Source organism: Micrasema longulum, unplaced genomic scaffold (genome assembly GCF_059751315.1).
Source record: "Micrasema longulum isolate JH-2025_06_02 unplaced genomic scaffold, ASM5975131v1 h1tg001484l, whole genome shotgun sequence".
Classification (NCBI taxonomy): domain Eukaryota; kingdom Metazoa; phylum Arthropoda; class Insecta; order Trichoptera; family Brachycentridae; genus Micrasema; species Micrasema longulum.
In genome coordinates, this window is record NW_028278669.1 from 306,159 (window position 1) to 331,650 (window position 25,492).

At 31.7% G+C, this 25,492-nt stretch overlaps 1 protein-coding gene across 6 annotated transcripts in view; it reads left to right on the forward strand.

Annotated features, from left to right (window-relative positions):
* Spn (protein phosphatase 1 regulatory subunit spinophilin) overlaps positions 1 to 25,492 on the forward strand; it is a 164,021-nt gene that overhangs the window by 126,996 nt on the left and 11,533 nt on the right. For 2 of the 6 annotated variants that reach the window (XM_088235974.1, XM_088235975.1), the window contains 13 exons: positions 3,476 to 3,684; positions 5,012 to 5,403; positions 8,737 to 8,757; positions 10,456 to 10,888; positions 11,531 to 11,625; positions 11,826 to 12,004; positions 13,245 to 13,381; positions 14,490 to 14,641; positions 14,992 to 15,193; positions 15,934 to 15,987; positions 18,702 to 18,887; positions 19,109 to 19,264; positions 20,962 to 21,073. In XM_088235974.1, the coding sequence (XP_088092100.1) occupies positions 3,476 to 3,684; positions 5,012 to 5,403; positions 8,737 to 8,757; positions 10,456 to 10,888; positions 11,531 to 11,625; positions 11,826 to 12,004; positions 13,245 to 13,381; positions 14,490 to 14,641; positions 14,992 to 15,193; positions 15,934 to 15,987; positions 18,702 to 18,887; positions 19,109 to 19,264; positions 20,962 to 21,073 (2,328 nt within the window). Of the gene's footprint in view, positions 1 to 152; positions 338 to 3,475; positions 3,685 to 5,011; positions 5,404 to 8,736; positions 8,758 to 10,455; positions 10,889 to 11,530; positions 11,626 to 11,825; positions 12,005 to 13,244; positions 13,382 to 14,489; positions 14,642 to 14,991; positions 15,194 to 15,933; positions 15,988 to 18,701; positions 18,888 to 19,108; positions 19,265 to 20,961; positions 21,074 to 25,492 lie in introns of those variants that run through there. The other 4 variants (XM_088235979.1, XM_088235977.1, XM_088235976.1 and 1 more) reach the window with 4 other exon arrangements.

Genomic DNA, 25,492 nt, shown 5'->3' on the forward strand with positions numbered 1-25,492 from the left:
ATCGATGAAATTTTCCTTAATTTATTATAAGACTCGATTGTCCGCGTTTTCAATTAAGCTCGCTGAAGATTCTCAATATTCGCGAACAATGTCATCTCGGCACGCAGTATCTAACTCTGTCCCGGATCGGCGTATCCAGTAGACGGGACTGTGATTAGTGACAGCGCTAGTAAGGATGGATGATGGATTAGGAGTGCGCGAAGAGTGAAGCTGGCGCTGTCCAGGCCCGGAGCGGGGCCCATGAGTTCCCCGGGCTGCCGCCAGAGGGCGCTGCCGTCCCCCGGGAAGGCGAGGGCCATGTGTTCCAGGATCCGGAAGCTGTGCTCCCGTTGCGCCGGTCAGTAGACGTGAGCCCGGCTCTATATATCATCCTGGGAGATCCCTCACTAAAGTCTAATCATATTAATACCATTTCGTAACGTAAATTATGTGTCTTTTTTTTCTCTAAATGTATTTAATTAAAATATTTATTTGATTAATGTGTTTTTTATAGATCTCCACCTATAAGCCATATTTATTGACTTAGTGAGTCTTGTAAATATTTAATATCTTTGTATTTTTTAAATACATATTGTGCATTAAATGAGTTTATATCAATAAATAATTCTAATAAAGTCTGTGTTGCATTTGAAATATACCATTTTTTGCTTCAACTTTTCAGAATTTAAAAAATGGATAATCTCGTAAACATTTTGCCTTTTTACATTTCACCACTTATAATATAATCAGCAATAATTTTCCTCTATAAACACTACAAATATCATATCGCACACTGAGTAACAGACTGTTGTAGCTCACAATGACTGATTTTACAGGAGAGCAAAAATTCAGTTTCATATACATAAAGTTATACGTTTAAGAAAAAGGTATAGGTTTTTCAGTATTTTTTAATATAATGTATTTGTAGTAGGTACATCAGGATTAAATTTAAGTGTAATTTTTTTTTTATATAATATGGTATATATAAAAATATATCATATATAAAAATATATCATGAAAAAATTAAAAAGAAAAGTGAAGTAATTGGTATAACTTTTCAGGTATTTGTGGTAGAATTACGACTGTTTTAGTAAAATATGCAGAGCAAAATTCACGTTTTGACCGTGTTCGTAACTCAAAATCATCATTTTTTAGTTACAACAGTATTCTACTCAGTGTGCGATATATTAACAGACACATACTTAATATTTGTACACAAAAAACTTTCATTTTCGTAATGTAAGTCATTTTATGTGTACTTACATTAAAAATATTTGCGTCTTTGGAAATAAATCAATATGAATAATTATCTTAAAATAATGGGTCGATCTTTTCATATCGACTACCTATTATACTCGTGTAATCATTTTAAATTGTGTATTACTTTACCTTTAAGATTTTTTGTCTGAGTACTTATAATTTTAGCAAATACTTGTTTTTAATACATTTTGTGTTCTTCCATACTACAAAATAGGAATAAAGTTGAGACAGTTGTAAAGGATTGGTGGCCTCCATTATCATTTTTTTGTAGGTAGGTATGTGCCCGTACTATTGTTACAAAAAAATATTATTTTACTTGCCTCCCTAGGAGCGCCTGTATCAAGACATGAATTTCGCTATTGGTTTGGCTAGAAATAGCACTCGGAGTGTTCTCTGCCTGAGAATCTGCCTTTTTTCTCTGAAAATATTTGTTTTTAATAACCCAATAGTTTAGTAACCTTAGAGTATATACATCTAAGTTAGTAACGCAACGCGGATCTTTTCTTTTAAAAATTTCGGAATGTCGTGTATGGCGCCAAGAATTATGACGCGTTCCATTCAAGAAAATCCACCACGCTATTTTTTTGGCGTTTGTTTATTTAAATACATCATTAATGTACTCAGCGGACATTGGAAAAAACATAATACATGTTCATACATTTATAATGATTTACAATTGGTATTTAAGTATATAATAAATTATAAAAATAAGTCGTAAGTTTTTTTTAAAAACTTTATATCTCTCGGGCAATTTACGCTTTGCTCCTTAGGGCCATTTCACGTGTATCGTCCAAATACCCAAGGCACGGTAAAATTAGGGTGGATTTACATTTATTATATTCTTTTGTATTTATTTGAAATTTATTCAGTGGCTACTCTCAAGTAAAAATCCTGCTAAAGGAAACCGAATGAAGATTAGTCGACCTCATAGTGTGCTGGTTATTGCGTTTGTCTTGCACGAAATAATCAAATATAAACTTTTATAATATTATAATACAATAAATATCTTTGTTTTTAACCACTAACTTTTTTTTTTCCACCGACCGGCTTCAAAGCAAACAAGCTTTTTCAAGGTTTACGTAACTAATGAATTAATTCCTATTTTATTTTTATCATGTTTACTAAATACTACACGTGGACCCAATAAATCAAGTCTTTTTTTCCTTACAAGGGTGGTAACTTGATATCAATATTTTCGAAGCTAGACAGGAGAGGACTAAAAGAAATATTGTTTATTTGGTTATTAATTATTTTTTTCTTACTATGAATCGCTTTTTTCATTTCTAATAAAAAGTTAGTGGTTGAAAACAAAGTTGTTTTATTTTTTTATTATATATTTTTTATTATTTTTATTTTGCATGGCAGTATGCTTCTTATTGTTTCTAAATGTATACAAAAAAGCATTGTTTATCTTTTAAATTTTTACGCACTATGTTTGTACTTAACTGTATATTTTTTGTAAATGCCCCTTGGGCGTATTGTAAAATTAAATAAATAAAAAATAAAATAAAATAAATAAATAATGAATAACCACAAAGTTAGTGCTTCAAATATAAACTTTACAATAAATATCAGTCGACCCTATGTTATTTTATTGTGCCGTATTAATTTTGTCGGCGGGTTGCATGAAAAGTTAATGTTTTTACGCGTACCTATTTTACGTTTGTTTACGTAGCTGATCATCAATAAATATAATATCCATTGGAATAAATTTGATACGTACTACAACAAAGATGGAGAATATGTATGAGTCGGGAACATCGAATGTGGAAGGATTTAAGACCCGTCATTGTTTATTAAATATATTTTAATTTACTCTAGAGTTTTTCCCTTTGTTAATTTTATGGCTTAACACAGAGTCAGCCTAAAAAGCTACAAGTTTCCGAGTATGTAAACTGTTAATTAATTTTAAATAAATAATTAAATGAATGTATTATTGCTAAGTTGATCACTTTACATATGCGTAACATTTAACATTCTGCCAATGTCTGAACATCCATATGACTGTATTTCTTTAATTTGTTAATTTCTGTGTTGAGAGCTGATGGTACCTTATTGTGAAATGTATTTAAATCGTTTCGTCTACTAGGCAACTCCTGAAAATGCTTTTTAAAATGAGTTGAATCTTGATGATTGAGCTCATCTCTGTTATAATGGGGTAAACTCCACTACTTTTATACAAACGTTTGGACACCCCCAAAATATTGTTTCGTTAAACTTTTTTTCGTATTCCCAGGGCGGTCCTGCCAGAAGTCCCCCGACCATGAGAAGCGCTCGCCCTCGCCGCTGGGCGGGGGCGGCGGGGACAAGCGCTCGAGGGCCATAGCCTCCATGTGCCTGGACATAGCGCGCCCCCCGTCGCGCGGCTCCAGCGCGGACGACGAGGGCGGCTTCAACGAGCCCTCGCCGGAGATCAAGGCGCGCCTCAAGCCCTCGCCGCCACAGGTCATTATACATTAATTAATTACAAATGTATATTGTTTTCTTTATTGCCGGTAGACCTCTTTAAGCGGGGATTGTTTGGCGCCAGTTGACTCAGTTTTTTTAGCGTTATCAAGGAGGCGAACTTACAAATTTAAGCTCTATTTTTTTTTTCTCATTTATATGTTTTTATCTCCAATACTGTTTCCTACTAAAAGCTAAATAAATAAATAATCCATTATCATCATACCATTCGCACCCGCTGGTGTATAGGGCTGTAGGGTCCATAGTCCATAATCGATGACACAATTAAATTAGTTCACCTGAAGTAGACTAATGACCGACGATGCAATGTCATCATTTTCTATTGAATCCAATACATACTTATAATGCAACTCTATAAGTATTGCACATGAAATCGGAAGGCATCGTTCTGCAGTACATTCACATCGTCCCTACCATGAAGAAATGAACTGCAAAGGAACTTCGTCCATAAAGAGACTATAGGACGCAACGCCAGTCAGTCAGCCCGTTCAGTTAGTCGGCCTAACAAGTTCAGTTCGGTCAGTCAGACCAGCTTGACGACGTCACTCAGTTCCAGCATGTAGTTCAAGTGCAGTTACTTCAACTCCTCATCGCCTAAACACTCGCCCGACATAATTCATTATTTATTCGCTATGTAATAAATAAACATCAAACTGCAATCTCTTGTCTTCTTTGTCAATCTCTAACTGGAGTAGGAACTCCAACAAACCCTCAACTACCTAATCCTACAGGGCATTACATTGGAACATGAAATGCAGTGTATCTCGATCATCTGTTACATGAGTGTAAAGTCATCAGTTTTACGCTTCAGATGCAAGTCCAGGGACAGTGTAATATTGCAGTGTGTGAACCGGATTGTGGTAGTGTTTTGGACTCACGGATCAAAGGTCCGAGGTTCGAGTATTTTCGAATTGTTTATTTAACTGTTTGCCTGTGAATTGATTTTATATACCTTTTACCCTTTTCACACTTTTTGAATATTTGTAGATTTTCTATTTAACTGTTAATATTAATTTATTTTTACATGTCATATTTTACAAATAACTTAGCTACATTTTTTTTTTATTTAATCAAAAAAAGTACACACAACATTTTTTTATTTTTACATTTTCATATATTTATACATATTGTAATTTTCTATTTAACGTTTGTGCCTCTTTAAGCAACATGCTTGTGTTTAGAGAGGGATGTATATTTTGATGGATGTATTGTACAGGTATTAAAGTGCCATTTATTTTTTTTTTTTATTATTTTTTTTTTTACCATATATTAAGTGCCATTCATAATTTTATGTAACATTTTTCAGGTCATCACCAACTCCGTGCTGGACGAACTGGAAGCTAGCGAGAGCCCGCCAGATGTCTGCCGCCCCCTCTTCGTGGACACAGCCACCTCAAAGACTGATTTTTATAGCGATAATTTTAATAGTAAGCTCACCCCCAACGACACGCTGTCCGGCCAGCAGCAAGACTCGGGCGTCCTCGTCAGCGGAGGGTCCTCGGAAGTGCTGGACAAGTCGGTCACCAGCCAGTGGAGCGTGCAGTCGGATGGAGAGATCCTCCACACTTCGGCCAGTTCCCTCAACGAGTATGAGCGCGCCGAGGCCTCAGTGCTGGAAGACGAGGGAGAGGTGGAAGGTAGCGCTCGAGGACCAGAAAGCATGACTCCCGATGAAGCTGAACTCATGCTGAGCTCCAGGTTAAATATCACACCTTATCACTCTTCTCCGCTTGATAGAGATAGATAAACTAAGGATGTTCAAATCAATAGGTAGTAAATCTTGCTCGCTTTAACGAAGATTTCAACCAATCTTCCTTAATTTTTAGCTCGTTCTTTACCCAAATAGTTGTAAATAAGTCGCTATTGTAAACTAAAGGTCAATTCTAGCTTCGTGCTTTAATGAGAAAATGTTAAGCAACTCAGATACAGGTGTGTTTAGATAATAACAGGAATTTTAAATTTTGCGCGCTTGGAGAGTCCGATTGTCAAAATTTTGTTATATTATGTTGGTATACATGTCCCTGAAGTATGCTAAAATTTTCAGCTGTATTCATTGTTTACTTTGTCTGTGGCAGCCGCTAAGGTTATACGTGTTTTTATGAGCTCGGTGATTTTCATTTGTTCAAAAAAATGGATCAAAGAATTCATATCAAATTTTGTGTAAAAACTGAAATAAAATGTAACAAAGTGTGTGAAATGTTAACAAAGGCCTATGGTAAGTCTGCTATGAGTAAAACAAAAACTTACGAGTGGTAGAAGCGTTTCCAAGATGGCCGTGAAGACGTTGAAGATGACGAACGGCCTAGACGCCCCAGCACATCAACAACTGATGAAAACGAAGAAAAATTAAATGAAATGGTTATAAACGATCGCCGAATCACAATCAGAGAAGTCGCTGATGATGTTGGCATATTGATTGGCTCATGCCATGAAATTTTTTCAAATGTTTTGTGCATGAAACGCGTGGCAGAAAAATTTGTTCCAAAATTTTTGAATTTTGAACAAAAACAGTGGCGAATGGAAGTTGCTCAGGTGTCACCAAATAAAGTCAACGAGGATGCAGAATTACTGAAACGTGTTATAACAGGTAACGAAACATGGATTTACAGATATGACATCGAAAATTAGGCTCAATCCTCCCAGTGGAGGCATTCTGCATCGCCACAGTCAAAGTAAACAATGAATACAGCTGAAAATTTTAGCACACTTCGGGGGCATTTATACAAACATAATAAAAAAATTGACAATCGGACTCTCCAAACCCGCAAAATTTAAAAATTACCGTTATTTTCTGAACAAATCTCGCATGTAACACATATTTAGATACGCAGAATTACATCTGTTGTTTACACAAAATAAAATTTAAAAATCCCGAATGTCTTTAAATAGCTCCTTTGATTTAAACATCCTCACCTTAGCACCGATTTGTTTACACTTTATACTACCACTTCCTTTCATAAATTGTTAAAGCAATTTATCTTCACTGCAGCATGTCACCAAGAAATATAAATATTTCTACCGAGCATGATGTAAAATTATTCTTCGCTGTATTTTTATTTATATTTTAATAAGTATCAAAAGTTATAAAATCTCAAATATTGGACATTTTTTATAATATTTATGAACCACATGAACAAGCTGAAAGATGCATGTTGCATGGTTGTCATTATATTTGGGAAATCTCACGCAAATTCAATTGTTTAAATAGTTTTATATGCCATAAATATGAAACATTGTATAAAAATTTGATTTAATTTAAAACGATAAAAATCTAATTTGATTCAATTTCAAAGAAATAGCATCTTTAAAGGGTTTGTATTTACTAAAGTGTGCCCACCGCTTAAAAACATGTATTTATTTTTGTTATATTGTCAATTTCTCGCATGAAGCATTTTAATTTAATTGTTTATTTTTAGTGATTTTAATTTTCTGAAGCTATCCATATTTTACAACTATAAAATAATTTGTTTATACTGTATTTAGTTCTTGGTTGAGACGTGGTTAATATGCAAAAAAAATGTAATATGTACGTGGGTAAAATTATCCTAACAGGCACGTGTATTAATGTTAAATATGAATGAAAATTACCAAATAGTAAAAAATAGGCCATGTTAATATGTGAATTTTGAATATCCCAACTTGTCGCAGGACAAATGTCACACGGAGTATTTTAATAGTTATGTTATAAAATTGTTAGTCAAGAAATATGAGCAAAATAAATCGATATAAAAGATCTGAATTTTTTGCAACAGAGAGGGAAAACATTTTTGAGAAAGGAATATGGAAGTTCGGGCGTTTACATGGCTTATGATCTGTCATTGGCTGGTTTATGTGGCCATTTAACACACTGTGTAACATGCACCATAATGCCTAAACATCCACATTTCTTCAACTCTTCCATTTGTTGACTTTTATGAAGTGAAAGAGTTGAAACCTTTATCATGTGGGTGAGATTCATTCAGCTGAACCATTTTACCTACTAGGCAACGTCGAACATTGTTAAATGCCTAATTGGTATAAGTATAAAAAATTAAAAATTGTTTTCAGGCATTCGTAGTTGGGTGAAATGGTTTAGATGGATGAATCTCACCCGCATGATAAAAGATTTCAGCTCTTTTACTTCACAAAATTCAACAGATGGAAGAGTTGAGGAAATATGGATGTTTGATAGTAGACCATCAAATTAAGCAAATTTAAAAAAATTTAAATATTTATGCGGCGTATTATCATCGCTATGATTTTTTAAAGTTTTGTAATTTTGAAATTACTCCGACCGTGGCGTGACTAGCTGTCGTAATTTAGTTCTTCTGAATTTAGGTGTCCCGGAAACCAGAAATCTATCACAACACTCTATAATTGATTGATTCGGAAGAACTTGTGACGTAGTTCAAAGTACTCAAAAACTCCGTACAATTAAATGCTCTAATTTTTACTGCGTATTTGATTAATCTGGTCTCTATTCTATAGGACTCATATTGACCATACCGAGTCTATCCAACACCGTTTTCTAAGAAAAGTGGCATGGTTGTTCGAATGTCAAAGGGTTCATAGTCCATATGAGTGGATCCATTGAGAAAAGAGTCCGCAAACGTGTTAATGTCTTTAATACAAATGTACAATTAAACCATGTTTGAAACCCTAACTAATATTTGTTTCTGTTTTGCAACTTATGTAATAATTTATGAATTAACTTTCTATATAGCGTGTTTCAATTATTAAATTACATAAAGTGGGTTTCTTTGGAGTAATTAAAAATGGAATATTACTCTGTAATTAATTACACTACACAGAATGATTGTACACATCTTCCGTTTTATTTGGCATGATTGAAAACAGTGAGTGTTGGATTTTTAGTCTTCAGTTGCAAGTAGTGAATGGCTGCTTAGCTAGTGTTAGTTACCCGTAGGCTTCTTTTAATATTGTATATTAATATTTATTTGGTATATTTTCTGTTCACTTTGCATGTGTTTGTGCATCAACGCATTCTGGGATTACACCAAACGTGGAATAATCACTCGCACCATGATGTAGTATTCTGGAAAATAAGATGAGGTAATTGCTTCTGCTTTCACTTTGTACTAGGCACTTATTATATTGTTGTTTTATTTTAAAATAATCTATTTCTTGCTTTAGAGTTACCATTTTATATTTTTTTATAGTAGGTACATGTTGGCTTTGGAAAGGATTGTAAAGTTAAGCCAAGACAGAAGTTTATGAAGAAAATTTTTTTACCAATTTAAAGATAAATTAGTTAACTATTCTATCTACTCAGGTCAAAGGTATGATAGTAGTGGGTTAGTGGTTTTTTTTAAGTTAATTTCTACAGTCCATATTATCTACTCAGGTCAAAAGTATGATAGTAGTGGGTTTTTTTAAAGCTAATTTTTCAATTTTGGCCTAATTTTACAACCATTTCTACAGTCCATATAAACATATCCGCTTTTGCTCATATCATTAGTACACTGGCAAAACCCTCTAAATGCAATTTTGACTGTACTGAGAAAAATCATTTTGTATGTTTTACTCAACAGTTTTTTCAACATACTTTAGACACGATACATAATTATGAAATCATCTTAGTTTCTTTGAATCCTAAAGAAAACGTTAAAAAAAAAATTGCGAGTTTATACATGATAACTTTGAAACTAAACCTCTAAGGATTTAATCAGTTGATAAAGCTCGAAAAATGCCATATAACTGCATTCATATCTTGATTTCTCAAATTATGTCATTAAGAAGATTTTTTACCAGTGTGCTCATGATATTATGTAATAAAGATACCTTTTTAGATATTTGTCATATTATTTCTGTAATTTTTAACAATTCTCAGGGGGGCTAGTGGGCCTTTCTTGTAAAACCGATATTAGAATAAATCAGTGTCTACAAAACTTTGTTTTAAAATTAATTGGCAGATTCGCTAGAATTGGTACAGAAGATCTACCTAACTTACTAAAAAACAAAGGTGCCTGTCCGTAAATGCTATTTTGTGGCTCAAATGCTTAAAAACATCAGGATGTCGGTCAGACAGTACCTACAAGAAAAGGTACCAAGAGACTTGTACAAAATGAAGGCTTGTCAGTACCGAGGTTTAGTAGCAAATATGGCTAAAAAACATGAAATTATATTATTCTATTTTTTTTTAATAAAACACCTCAAAAGACAGCATTGATCTCACATTTGATAAAAAAATTACAGCAATATGCAATAATGCCTCGTATTGATATTCATTTCTCTTTTATTGCCAATCCTTACACATTTTCTGTTTTTTCTTTGTTTTTTTTTTTGTATGTACAATTAATAAGTGTACATATTATTTAGTTTTTTATAATATTTATATTGATTTATTAGTTTATGTAACTGGCTTTTACATCTATCTCTATTTAAAAAATAAAAACCTGCTGACCAGCCGATCTCGCAGTTAAGCATTTTTTTATTTGTGTGATTTTTGTTTATTTTCTTTAAACCTCAATATATTGCTTACTATTTAAACAGTGCATGGTAAGTAATGTATTTGTAATCTTACAGAAGAATTGTTTAGTCATTATTATTTTGAAATTTCATCATTATATGGAGTAAAGTAGTAGTATGAATAATGACAATACCTTATTTATGTATATCTCCTTAATTTGTTTTGTTGACTTACTATGTTTATTACATTGAATAAAATTATTCAGATTCCAAAAAACTACCAAGTTCTTTTTTTAACACATTAAGAAAACATTACTAGTATTCATTTTTTAAATTTTCCAGACAAGCTGCCCTTCTTTCTGACGAACAAGCGCAAGAAATTGTTCGTCTTCTGTCTCCCAAGACCGAACAAACACCGTCGATATCACAACCCGAGAACCACACTCCGACGGCGCTTCCCAACAGCGCCAGCAAGGAAATGATCGACAGCGTCGCGTCTATGAATGACAGCTACCAATCCATGGTATCTTATGACAGTGAACCCGTTATGAATGACAGCTATGTCTCCCTGGCCAACGAGTCCACTGGGATGACACACAGCGACCGATTGGCTGACACACTCGGAGACTCGATGGAGATATCTTCATCCAGCCTTCCTGGTGCTGGGGAACCAGAAGCTGAACCGAGTTCGGTGTTTTATCCGCCTCAAGCAATTAAAATTGTCGGGGAGCATGATGGAATACATTACTTCGAAGACGGTCACTTCTGGACTGAGGTAAATATAAATATTTTGGTAAAAAGTGTGCTATTTTGCATAGAATGTGCAAAAAATCTCAAGAGTTATTTTAATTTTTTGTTTTAGTATAGACATAGGCAGAATGGTGAATGTTAAATAGTGTGTAAAGTTTTTTAAACCAGCCAGTGGTTATAAGCCCTGTAAATGCCTAGACTTTCATATTTCCTTCTCTAAAATGTTCTCCATCTCTGTTGTAGTATGTTATTCACATTAGATTTAAATTCTTTAAATAGTACATAAAAAAATAATTTTATAGAAATTTCTAACATCAAATGTTACCTTTCAATTAATCACAGAAGATAATATGGGGTTCAAACCTCAGTCGTCTGATCTGTGAGTCTGCGACACTAACCCCGGGACCACAGTCCAATTCCAAATAATATAAAATTAAAAAATATAAGACAAATCTTAACCTTATCAGATGTTCTTGTGATGGTTTGCGCATAGTTTAAATTGTTGCTTCTAGTATCCGAAATAAAGGAACTTGTTTATGTGTTTTTCTTATATTTATCTGGTTTTCATTTTATAAAATAATATTAAAAAGACATCAATGTATTATTGGTAGAGTAAAATTTTCCAGATGGAATCAAATTAGTAAAAAACATTACATTATGTTTGCAGATTCCTGGTTTGCCGCCAGAAGGTGAAGATGCTGATGAGGATGAAGGATACTACCCACCTGTGTTTGTAAAGAAGAGTTCAAAAGTTTTCTTTAGGTAACTAGATATGTAATTCAATATCACATTGTGTGTATGTGACTGCCAAATTGTACATACATTTTAAAATATGCAGAATATTTTTTTTACACCAGTTCAAAGCTTTTTTTTATTGTGTTACAACACTATGGTTATGTATGTAAGATTGCTAATATATGTATGTTAGATTGCTAATATTTGTCAAATGCTACTATTTCCAGTTCTGCTCCAATGCGAATGTTCTCCACGCACTCTGTCATGGAGTACGACAGACGTAACGAGGATGTGGATCCCGTGGCTGCCTCAGCCGAATATGAGCTGGAGAAGAGGGTAGAAAAGATGCTTGTATTCCCTGTTAGGCTGCTCAAGGGACCCGATGGACTGGGACTCTCCATTATCGGTAAACATTTTGTTTTAGAGACAGTGAAAAATTTAACCTTTTTTATTTTAAAACATTTATTTAAAACTGCATTTTTTTCTATTTGCTTCTATTACTAGACAAGCCTTTATCAAAAGGGACAAATTTACATTAATTTTACAAGCTTACATAACTTTTGTAACTTCCAAATTGATGATTTAATGTAAAATTTAAAATAGTACAACCCCAACAAAGAAAAAATACTCCAGTCTAAATCCATGGCATCTAATTATACGGTATTTTAGTTTTTTTGAATTTATTATTGTACTACCTACTTGAGATCTAAATGTATTATTGATATATTTTGAGTACCTATCTTAAAACATTTTCAAATTGGTTGTATGACGTTATAACTGTAATTTCATAATCTTATTTAAAATACTTAGGGCGAGTTGCGCCATAAAAAGTAAAGTTTAAAAGTTAAAGTTAAGGCTGTAGTCTGGTAAAACGCACGCAAAATGAGGAAATCATACGATTTTGCCATTTTAAAACTAATGTTTTTTTTAAATTGCGCAATAATAAAAAATCATAAATTAGATAAAAACAATAATATTTTAAGGTATTTCTATAAAAAAATATACTTAAAAGTTTTATGTAACTAAAATATGTAACTAAAATTACTTTTAGACCGGCAGATTACTACGCCATTTCAAATTTAGACTAAACTTAGGTATCTGGGTTCTTATATAAAGACTAAGTATTGAACTAATATTTGTTGTAATAATTTGAAGATAATAAATTGAATATGAAAGTGGTAAAAGCCAAATTCTAATTTTTCGTTTTTGAAAAGAAATATAAGCATTTTGCTTTATTTCTACGTAAAATTATGCCTTCAAAAAATATATATTTATTGAAATATTTTAGTTGAAACCTTTTTTTATAGAATTGTATTCTCTTTTTTTTTTAAATAAGATAATTCTGGTTGTAATATTCAATTTCTAACAATTTCATACCTGCCCTTACCGGTACCGATAAGGGCAAGTATTATACAAGACGCGCGTGGTGTTAGGGTTAAACCATTGTCCTGCGGAGATAGACTGCCCGTCTATTTCTAGCACAGTGTCTCATCCGTTGTCCTGTCCTCCAAATTTAGGTTCAGTCTAGTACATTAGGTCCGATACTGGGACAAGGCATAAAAATCTGTCAGAAAAATACTTAAATTAAGTAGAGGTAACTTAAACAAAATTACTTAATTAGAAATATCGTAAAACTTGTTTTGTAGGTATGGGCGTGGGAGCTGACGCTGGATTAGAAAAATTGGGAATTTTTGTGAAGACAATCACAGAGAATGGAGCTGCGGCTCGCGATGGCCGGATTCATGTCAATGATCAAATCATTGAAGTTGATGGAAAAAGCTTGGTTTGTACATTTTATTTATAAGTATTTGTATTTTTTTTTCCATTAAAGTTAATATCCATTGAACTGAAAATACAATCAACCTTTTGTGGCAATGTGTTAAAAAACATTTTTCTCAAATAGGGATTTTGTTGCTGTTTTATCCATGATATGTTCAGGAAAAATATTCAATTACTACAATTCCTTTTCTTATTTTATGTCATTGATTTTTATATGCATTTCTCAATATTATTACTTCGTATTAAGTATGTTTAAATTACGGGGGTACGTATTATTAAAATTATCCATGAACAAGCCACAAAATGTAGCTTAATGGCATTTTTTAATAATCTCCATATCCTATAAATGTGCTCATATTCTTATTTTTTATGTTTTATAATATTGTGAATAATTTTACCTGTAATAAAATTTATTTATTTACCTTTGGGATTAAAACTTTTGCTGTTCAATTTTTGCTAAGTACAATTTTACATAATGTGATTTATTATGAATTGTCACATTTTGGTTTGTCTACATGTATATCCCAATGACGAAGTTCAGTGGTTTTTTAAATTTGTTCATTGATTGAGCCAAAAAATATATTTTTAAATTTTCATATATCGTATTACCAGCGCTATGATTTTTTAAAGTTTTGTATTCTTGAAATAACTCCGCATGTGATGTCAGAGGTTCTCTTCCGCTTATTCTCTATCAGTTCCTCCCATTGGTCTATTGACGGCAAGCAAAGCAGAAATCTTCCATAACTCTCTTATCATTGGTTGATTCATATGAACCAGTGACGTCGTTTAATTCAGGAAACTCAATGCTCCAATTTTTACTGCGTGCAAAAAAACATTTATTGTATCCAATTTCCCATAGCGCTGATGTTCCTCATTCAGCTCATGAAAACAGTTCCATGGAATTGAACCATATTTGATTTTAACAAATAAATCATTAATTTCCTAAAATTAACTCGCAACCGTTTTGGAACTGTCAGTGACACTTTATAATATTGAATTGAACTAGCATTACATGGGGTTTTTTTTATGCAGATTTATTTATTTATTAATTTTTTAATAATAAAAATAATGTGACCTCACTTGTTTTATAACATGAGTGTTTGTTTAATCAGGTGGGTGTGACACAAGCATACGCAGCCTCCGTACTTAGGAACACCTCTGGACTGGTCAACTTTCAAATTGGAAGAGAAAAGGATCCACAGAACAGTGAAGTTGCCCAACTCATCAGGCAGAGTCTACAGGCAGACCGTGAGAGAGAAGAAAGGTAATGTTTTAATTTTTTAAATAAAAATGAATATTTGTTTCCTAAAACACATTATTCCAATTTTGCGACCATCTTTTGTCAGTCATAAATAATCATATTATAAAAATGAGAGACAAGTGATAACAATATTTTGAATATATCCAAATCTTGGTAAACAAGCATTTACACACTAGATTTAACCCTCTTTTTGTTTTTTTCAGATTTAAAATATTTTGTGTTAGTTTGTTTTTAAGCCTTGCCAAAGGAAAAGTCATTTTCTGAAACCGGTCGGCGTATTTAATTCAATTCAATTAAACTATACATTTTCAATTTATTGCCGGTTCAATAATCGTATGAATATTTTTTACAAGATGTCAGCGCGCAATAGACGAACGACAACGCCGCCAGTCAGAAGACTCAACGCAACCGGTCTCTTCCGGAAACTCTTCGTCTTCGGAGCCCCCCCCTCCGCCACTGCCCCCCGCCTCTACCTCCACGGCTGGAGCGCCCTCCCCGCCCCCCTCGCAACAGGACAAGGACGACGTAGAATCTCTCAGGAGTCTGCTTCATGAGGTGGCTTTAAACAAATATATTGTTTGTCCTAGTGTTGATTTTCTTGCTTGCTTCGTGTTGATCTGTATGTTTTTGTGTATTTGGTTATGGAATTGATATTTAGCTTCGGGTTGAAATAAAATTTATGTAGATCCAATCAAAGGCGGAGAAAGCTCATTTGAGAATGGAATGTAAAATCCAAGCATTTTCAGGGCTTTGACATGTGTAACATCAATTTATTTGATTTTTTATTCCGATAATAACAGAATATAGATAGATCTCAACGAAGATGAAGAAAGTTAGTGTCAAGGCATTTTTACTTGAAAAGCCAAAAGATGTTTTGCATGAATGATGAAGTTATTTGACTAGTTCATAATGAGTATTTTAAGCTTATTCTATGTCAATAACTATATTTTTAGTTTTGTTAACAACTAGTTATTTTAATGTAAATTTGTACTAAAAGTAACCGAGAATTTATCTGATATGTAATAAAAAACTATCCATATTTCAGTTTTGGTATTATATTGCTTCTTTGTTTTTATTTTTCGCTTCCATAAAGTTTGCTACATATTTGATATCATCCGCATAAATTGACGAGTTAATCAATGTAGGATGAAAATCAAATAAGCATGTTTTTCTATGTTTTTGTGATAACATTAACAAAAACTGCGACTGTTTTTTAAATGCGCAAAATTGAGATTGTAATAATTGCACGCTTGCCTGTGTTAGCCGCATGTGACGTACTTTGTGTTGTTTTCCAGACCCAATCACAATTAGTTGCCTCCCAATCATCGGTCTGTCAACAGAACCAAAAGGTAAACGCTGCATTTTATTTTATACTTCTTTGAGTTTGCGTGCTTTTATAAATATATTTATTTTTAAATTTGACCGTGGAAGCCACTTTTTATGTTCTTTTATTAGTTTAGAATTATTATCTGACAGTATTACTTGTTGCTTATCAACAGAAATGCCCCCTGAAAAAATATTCATTAGACTTTGCTCAATTTGACAACTTCAAATCACAGTTTCTGTGGTTGTACACAGTTTGATAAAAAAATACATGGAATTTACTTATTTATATATATATATATATGTATCTTAAAAAATCTTATTCCTCAATACTAATATTGTCCCCTTCAAAGTAATTACCATCGGATGTAATAAACATATGCCAGCGTTTTTTCCAATCCTCGAAACATTTCTGGAATGCACTTTTTCATTTTGGTATAGCCTTCAGTTCCATCAGTGATTCGGTCTTTAACGGTCGTATGGTTGCTAAACGTTGTCCTTTTGTAGTCCTCTTCATCTTTGGGAACAGGAAAAAGTCGCAGGAGGCCAAGTCTGGTGAATACAGTGGCTGGGGGGCATCAATACGTTCTGATTTTTTGTAAAAAGTCGCAAACAAGCTGCGAGGAGTGAGTGAGTTTTTGCCATTTTTGCTTAGGAATATTCTTGAAAATTGATCACACCAAAACACGTCTTACTAGTTTGTCTGTCAAAAATATGGATGAGACCACACCGTGTATAGCTCACAATTGTAGCACTACAGTGTGTTGAAGTGAGCAACACGCCTACTTTTAACACTGTGTTATCAGGCACACTTTCAAGATTGTAGTCTTCATGCAGTGAGGCATATGACGATAGCCCCACGGTGTAAATTCACAGTACCAACCTAATGATTTTGTTTTGTGTGATAATAAATAACAAAAATATTATGATGATAATATTGGAGGAGGCAATTCGACGGCTAATTTTGCAGATACATTGTAAATTACGACTTGTGTACCTACACCGAAATGTTGAAAATTAAAATACACATAAAATTATTAGTAATATCTTCACGTAATACCAAAAACACAAACATAAGATTTTATGATAAAATTCTAATTTATTTTTAAACGGTACCTAGATGTTAAGGTGGTGATTACCACAACTAACACCTTGCTACAACTTCATACAGTACATTCCTAGCTAACAACACCCTGAAGCTAACTTCATACAACACGATTTTAGTTACTAAAACACCCACTAGGCGGTCGCTAGGTACCATAATGTGTATACTGCACACTGAATCTAACTTCGTACAATACAATTTATAGTTATTAAAATACCCACCAGGTAGCGCTGAACATTACACGTTTGTAGTGCACAATTGTGCGCCACAAATGAGTGTGCGTGGTGATGTGCGTACATTTTAAATTGTGTGATTTCACATCGCTAGTCAAAAACCAACTACGCATCCCAAATGGCCGAAAATTTACAGATTATTATTATAAACATGTGTACCAATCTATGGGAAAAAATAAGCTCTTGCAATAAATTATTAGATGTTCTGAAATAAAAATATTCCATGTTTTTTTTTTATCTTACCTCATATGTATGTACATATTTTGCATGTATTGACCATTTTTGTTGTTTATTGAGTGTTGGCATTTTTAACATATTTGCGCTCATTGAGTGCAGTGTTACCTCCAGGAAAATATATTTGTAGCCGTACAAAAACAAACTAAATGGTAACATATCGTTATGTTTAGTAGTTTGGTATGTTGAATTATTCAAACATAAAATTCTATTTGAAAAAAATGTTTTTCTTATTGTGTTATTGTCACATTAAATATGGCATAAAATGTATGGTGTTAATCTGCTTTCCCTTTAAAATATGGTGCATTATTTTGAACATTCACGTAATCCACTTTTTTTTTCTATCGCTTTCTCACCATTTAGAAAATTACAAATACTATTCTTTGATTACTTTTGGTTATTTTTCTAACGATACTTAATTATCAGAAAATGTTTTTGTAATGCTTATATAAGGCACTGAGAGCAGAGGGACTCGAGCGACATATAAATGTTTTTTGACAAAATGGCTTCCAAGCATTTTTGACTTTTGCTTTTTATGTATAATGACTAAGACTATGGTTAGTGTTATGATTTTTACTTAACATATGTATGTTATTTCCATTAGGAAGGAAATAATTTATGTAAACTGACAGCTCATACAAATTTGTCAGATATGTTTGTCTGGCATAATTTTTTGTGAAACTTTAATTTAGCCATATATATTGTTTTTGTTTATTTAGATTTCAGTTTTAATATTCGAGCTTGATGTCAAATGTCGCTTAAGCTCCTATGGCTCTCAGCGCCTCATGTTACATAGTATATTTGTGCTAAATATTATCACTACTATCTAGATACTATTAATGATATTTAATTGAATATTTTCCTATTAATGATATTTAATTGAATATTTTCCTATGCTGAATAGGTGCGTAGATTTTCTCAATTGTCAATATAATGAGGTGTTTTTTGAGTTTATCAATTATAAGTTCACTCTGAAAATGGCCATTGCAACGGTCGAAATGTAGGAACAATTTCTTCCCACACTAGTTCATCTAAAAAACATCCCATATATTTTCATACACACTTTATGAATTTCAACTTCACTCTTAATATTTTAGATTGTATCGTACTATTACAATAGTTAAATGTGATACCAATTATCTCATTATATATTTCATTTTCCTCGCAGCTTATGGAGTTGGAATCTAATGGAGCCGAAAATGAGGAGTTCTCTGAAAAACTGCGTCAGTCTGGCTTAAAGCTGAGAGAGACAGAACGGACCCTAAAGTCCACCCAGCGGGAGGCTCAGTCATACAAGGACATGCTTCAGCAATCACAGGAACAGTACTCGAACCTGGATTCCAAATACAATAGGGTTAGTTTCATTTTTATCTTCCAAAAGCGGTTAAAAAACTCCTTCCAGAAAATTTAAAATGTCAAATCTAGGATTTTTCTACAAACTTGGACATACGAATACTCTAAATATTGTTAAATCAAAGTATCTTTGTATGGTAGCGTCTGTCTGACTTGAAATAGTATTATTTATTTCTTAGATAAATTTTATGTGTCACAATGTTCTTTGTTTTATTTTCGCAGGCGAAAAAACTCCTCCGTGAGTTTAGACAGAGGGAGATAGATATGATCCACCGGGAAGACTTCTACCAGCAAATGCTACAGGAGAAAGATACAGAATATAATGCTCTCGTCAAGACACTAAAGGACAGGGTCATACGCCTTGAAGTTCTGCTCTTGGTAAGTCCTCGAGTCATTGAGATGGTCATCATGGAGTTAATACTACATTATTATACTCTATCTTCTCTACGAATTAGCCCAACATTCTTTTTTACTCATTTTCTCGTATAAAATAAAGGATTGTAAACCAAAAATAAAATATTCCTCTATTTTATATCTTCATCAATGCTTTATTTGAACTCAATTTACATTTTCGGGTATTTTTTTAAGACTAATATTTAGAGTTTCCATCTTTTGGAAGATATGACTGCCTCTATTCTCGCTGGCATACTGAGAATACATTGCTCAACGCTGCCTTAATGTGGACACAGATATATGAATACCCTCTTCTTCCAAGCTTTTTTTTTTTACACTTTTCACTTTTAACACTACGACTCTCAATAGCACATTGACAATTTGTGTATTAGATAGCATTCTCTATTTTATTAATCACGTAATACTGGATGTATATTTTAAACTATTCACAAAAAACACTAAAATAGTCACTAAGATAATTAGTGTATTGCTAAAGAGATGAAGAATATTTTGTAGAAGGGAATATATAAGTCGAGGCATTTACAGGGCTTATGACCTGTCATTGGTTGGTTTAAATAGCCACTTTACCCACTTTCCCAAGATAATGGTTTTCGGGAATTTTAAGAATAATAAATCTTTATCTTCAAAAAAACTTTGGACACTCTTTTAGCAAATAATATAAATGAAATGAAGTAAACCTGTCTATCTGATTTGCCCCGGTGACAATTCCTAGAAAGGGGGCCTGGAAGCTTTAAGGGTTGAAAGTAATAATTAAATTGCCAGCAAATTTTTAAGATAATGTATTAAGAAATATTCAACAATAGCCATTATGGGAAGAAAAAATTGTAACATTGTTTAATAACAACCACAATAACAGCATTAATCTCATTAATCTACCGAAATATAAAATATTGCGGGTTGGTCTAATTCTAAGTTTTTTTTTTTTTGCACCACAACAGGCCAGGAGGCTCAATTACAGTGGTGAATTACATCACAGAAAACCCAGGCTTGAAAAAAATCACATTTAATTTTTGTGTTCTCACCGGGAATCGAACCCGGAACCTTCCGTATGTGAGTCAAGCGTCTTGATCACTACACCACAGAAGCCGCCATAGCTAGAGTAGCTACTGTATATTTCATTTATAATATTGTATTTATACGTTAATGAATATTCTTTATCTTCTGCGAAATTACAAATATTTTGAAGAAAATATCGTCCCAAAATGTCCCTGAAGATTCATGTCCACCCCTCACATCTGGATTTTTATCCAGACACTCTTAGTAACGTGAGTGATGAAAATGGTGAGAGATTTCAATTAGATATTAACCAAATTGAAGCAAGTGATTTTTAAATCATATATTGTTTTTATTGCTGTGAAAATCGATTTGGAAAGAAACAACATACACCCATCTTAATATTCTGGCTTGTCAGAATTTTAATGATGGATTTTTTTCCCATGAAATTATAAACATTCATTTTATTATTTCAGCTGTTTATTTTTATTGAATTGAATCAAAGAAATATGGATATTTAACATTATAATAATTTATACAAGTCTTAACAAATACAATACATAATACTGTCTGTATATTTCATTGCATACATTTAATCAAATAGCATAAGAATTCACAAAGTGAGTATATGAGCTGATGAACTATAGCAGTTTATTTTGTGATTGCAGGAAACCCAGAAGAAAGCGGGTGTCCCCGTGATGTTGCCATATGAACCCAGTGCCAAACAAGTGACCCCTCAAATGTCGAGGCGTCCACCTCCCGAGCCTTTTCAGCTTCTAGGTAAAGTTGGAGATATCAGCTATATCCCATAGTGCACTCTCACTAGCTCTGGTAATAAACACCGACACAATAACTCTCTAGCAACTGTGAAGAACTATGAATCTATATAAATCATTTGTAGCATCTATTGACCAAATTTCAAATTAAATCACCTTTGAATATATTACAAAAATGCCGTTGTAAACATTTAAAATAATAATAATGAAAAGGGTCATTTCATGAGTGTAATGGAAAAAATATTTATTTCAATTAAAAAATTTAACAGTACTTTTTGTGCAGTTTTAAAATCTTACTAAATATTATAATTTCTATTCGCAATAAAGACATGTTTATTTATAATACAATTTTGCAAGGTACGATAAAAAAACTATACGTATTTTTGGAACAATAGATTTCAAACATAGGCAAAATTATTAATGTCGCACAGTGTGTAATGGTGATTACTTAAACCAGCCAATGACATATCATAAGCCCCGTAAATGCCTAGTTTTCCCTTCCCGAAGAGGTTCTCCATTTCTGCTGAATACCTATCATACATAATTTTAAAAGTGTTTGGACTTATACCACTTAATCAAATAAATCATCAGGTTTGTGACACAAATTGGTAACTAACATTTCAAAGCTTATCCCAAATCGATAATTTAAATAAAACATTATTTTTTGTAATAAAATATATAAAAACAACTTTGTTTTTATCCACTTATTTTTTATTTTTTCTACCGACCGGTTTGATAGCTATACAAGCTTTTTTATTAAGGTATACTGAATTAATGAATTCTATACCATTTTATTCTATCAATTTTTATTAAATATTACATATGGAGCTAATAAAAAAAGTTGTTTTTATTTATTTTATTACAAAGTTAGTGCTTCAAATATAAATTTTATATAATTTTTTGTATTTATACAATTAGACATATTTTTATTTATTTTTTAAATGAAGATTATTTGATGCCAGTTATGAATCAATCTCATTTTTGGAAAATTTGTAATTACCAACTTATGCCAAAAATCCGACGAAATAATTGAATATAACACATTGTAATTTAATTAAACAAATTAATATTAATTTAATTTCGGACTTAAAAGAATGTTCAAAATAAAACAAAAGACTTAAGTCTTTCATTGAGTCCAAAATTTGTCTGCTCCATTGGTGTAACGTTAAGTATTTTGAGCTATACGCTATACGCTCTCATACAACAAGTGTTGGGTTTAATTCACCTTTAGTTTCATATTTTCACAGAAGTACAACTCTTTTAAACAAACCTTTATTATTAGACAAAAATAAAAATCATTAAAAGCCTTAAAAACAGGTTGTACCTAGTTAGGCAGATTAGACATGATCCAGAAAAATCTATTACCTAAGTGTTTATGTAGTAGATAAAGTTATTGTTATTTTTGTTAATAAACTTTGATTATTATTATTATTATTCTTCTTCACAGTTGGTACAGTGTTCCCTAGACTCCTTAATTTTGTGCAATGATAATCTAGTGGAATTTGGAATGATATTTTTTTATGCATGTTGCCAATTCACAAAAGATTTTGAATATTTTCAAAACAATAAATATCAATATTTTTATGTATGTAAGTATATTATATTTATTCTTTAGTTTTATAATATTCAATCAAAACAATGACCTTTGGAAAAATATATGTTATTGGTTCTTTTGTTGTATATATCAAAATCTTAAAAATTGTATAAAAAACTTTTTGAAATTGAAAAAAATCTGCTTTGTTTAATTATTAATTAAACAAATATTTAACATCAGAAATTTATTTTAGTTTTAAAAATTCTCAATTTTTTGTTGTTGTTTTATTTACATATTGAGCTTCTCCTATCTATTTGGTTTTCATATACAGAAAATGCTCAAGTCAAATTCAGTGTCCTATGTAATATTGATAGATTCAGATTTAAATATTGACATTGGAAAGGAAAAGTTACCAAGCGACATGTAGCAACAGAAGAGCCAATTAAAGTTTTTTTTTTTTATTTAATAAAAAAAATCTCATTCAAATGTATTATTTAGGCGTGATTCCTACATAATTCAAATAAAAAATTAAAATGCAAAATTCTTCATAAATTAAAAAAAAACCTTAATTGGCTCTTCTGTAAAGTTGCTACATGTCTCTTAGTATTTTTTTCCTTTCCACCGTCAATATTATTTTAAATCTAGTTAATGGCCTTTTATTAAAGTTTTTTGAAAATATTTATTTTAACATACATTTTATACATATAATATACATTTTTAACATTATATTCACTATGCAATAAATTGAATTTTGTGCTGTATAATATATTCTGACTTGTATATATATAAGAGTATTTTTAATGACAACTTTATAATCTTTTATTGCACTATTGAATATACAACTTAAGGTGTCCATTGTTTATTGTGTGAATTAAGATCTATTTAGCAATCTCTATAATTTATTTTATCAATGTGTTAGTAGTTGATACATTCACTTTTTATTATGTATATTCTATAATATGCTTAGAAATTTGGAAAGTAAACCTCTAAATGTTTATTCCAAATTCCTTCTCCTTTTTGGAACTTGTTCATTTGTAATACATACATACTTTTAAAATCTTAAATGCTTATAAAAATATGTCCTTAAATTTTAATTGTTAAAACTTGCTGTTTGGAATTTAAATAATTAAGGTATGTGTACATGTTTATACAAATCATAAATGAGTATTAGCTTAAATGCTATTCTTATATTAAAAATGAATATATAACAAATCCTGTTTATTCAATTGACTACTGAAGCACTTAAAATAAGTCTTCATTGAGTTAAAAAACAACCGAGTTGCACATATGTATTTTTCTATTTTGTATTTTTTTATATCGTTGGTTGACACAAGTCCTCAGTTAAGAGAGAGCCAGCGTTAACATTATATTTGATCTATTTTTTATTGACAATTCTTGATAGAATTCCATTGTTATTAAGGAGTAACTTATATTTTTACATAAGTTGTAATTTAAGGTAACACTTTTTTATCGAGTGGGAGTGTACTGATAGTGAAAGCGGTAATTGATCAAATAAATCTGTTAAAATGGTCCAATTATTTTAATTTATGACTTATATGAAAGTATAAGTTTTAAAATTATATTGTTTGTAATCAGGCTTCTGAGATTCGCTAAGAGATGCAATAAAGAATTTAAACCTGAGAATATTTTATTTTAAAAAATGGTTTACAGTTCACATCTTAAGGCCGATAATATTCTATTATTCATATTTTTATAAATAAATAATTTTTGTTAGCATAAAGTGCAAAACATTTGATAATCAGTTTCGACAAACTGTATGAATCAATATTTTTTTTGGAAAAAATTGTATTGTACTTACCTATATTTAATTTCAAAATATGTGTATATAAAAATCACTGAAATGTCTGTCTTATAAAATACGGGTATGTATATTCATTTTAATTCATCGATTCATGAATGTGTTGATTCATAGTAACATTTAACAAATATGTATACATAGACAGCTTGTTTTTGAAATATTTTTAGTATATTGTAATATGCAAATACATATTATTAGATAGTAGCATTGTGTGAAGTAATGTTTCTTGTGTGTTTGTCCCCATTGTTAGTTTTGGATTATAAAGTGTGTCTGACAAAAGTCGCATGAAAGATACACGTATTCTCATCACTTAATTCGCCTAATATATTGAAGTTAGAATTTCGCCCTTCATCGGGCATTGCCGAGATATTTGTGAACTATTTATATTTATTGTTGTTGTAAACGGAGATGTATTGAAATTGTTTAGAAACTTACCGCTTTTTACTCCTGGGATTATCTTCCGCCTTTTTTATTTATTTCCGCTAGCTATTTATTGAAATAATATTTATTATTTTAGTATGTACATCTCCGTAGTTATTATGACAAAATTGTATGATTAATCCTTGAATACATTCATATTGAATTTACTCTGAAATTATTATTTTACAATCACCTTTTTCTGAAAGCTTTATGCACAAAACTCTAATTCGTAATATATTGTGTTTTGTGTTTTTTCACTAACCTTCAAAATATTTCTCATCCGTAAAAAGTAACAACTGTCAAAGTTTGTTTGCTTCTTTTCTCAGATTTCCAACCTAGTTTTAACAAATCAAGGATTTAACATTAAAATATTTTCAACTTTCTTCTATTCCTTTATTTTATTTTTTAACTACACAAAAGTTCTGTCAAGGTAAAGGCTACCCCTTGTGGATTGCGGTCCTTCAGTATGGATATGAAGATGCTAAACAAGATGGATGACTTTGTACTAGAGTAGTGTGCTGTTTTTAGGGCTTCGTCAGTACATTCAACTGCATTCTTTTTACACACTTGTGGATTTACGCTTTCCATAAATTGCCTGTCCTTGCGTACTGGATAATGTGCAGCAGACAATGGATTGTATTTTGTTTCTA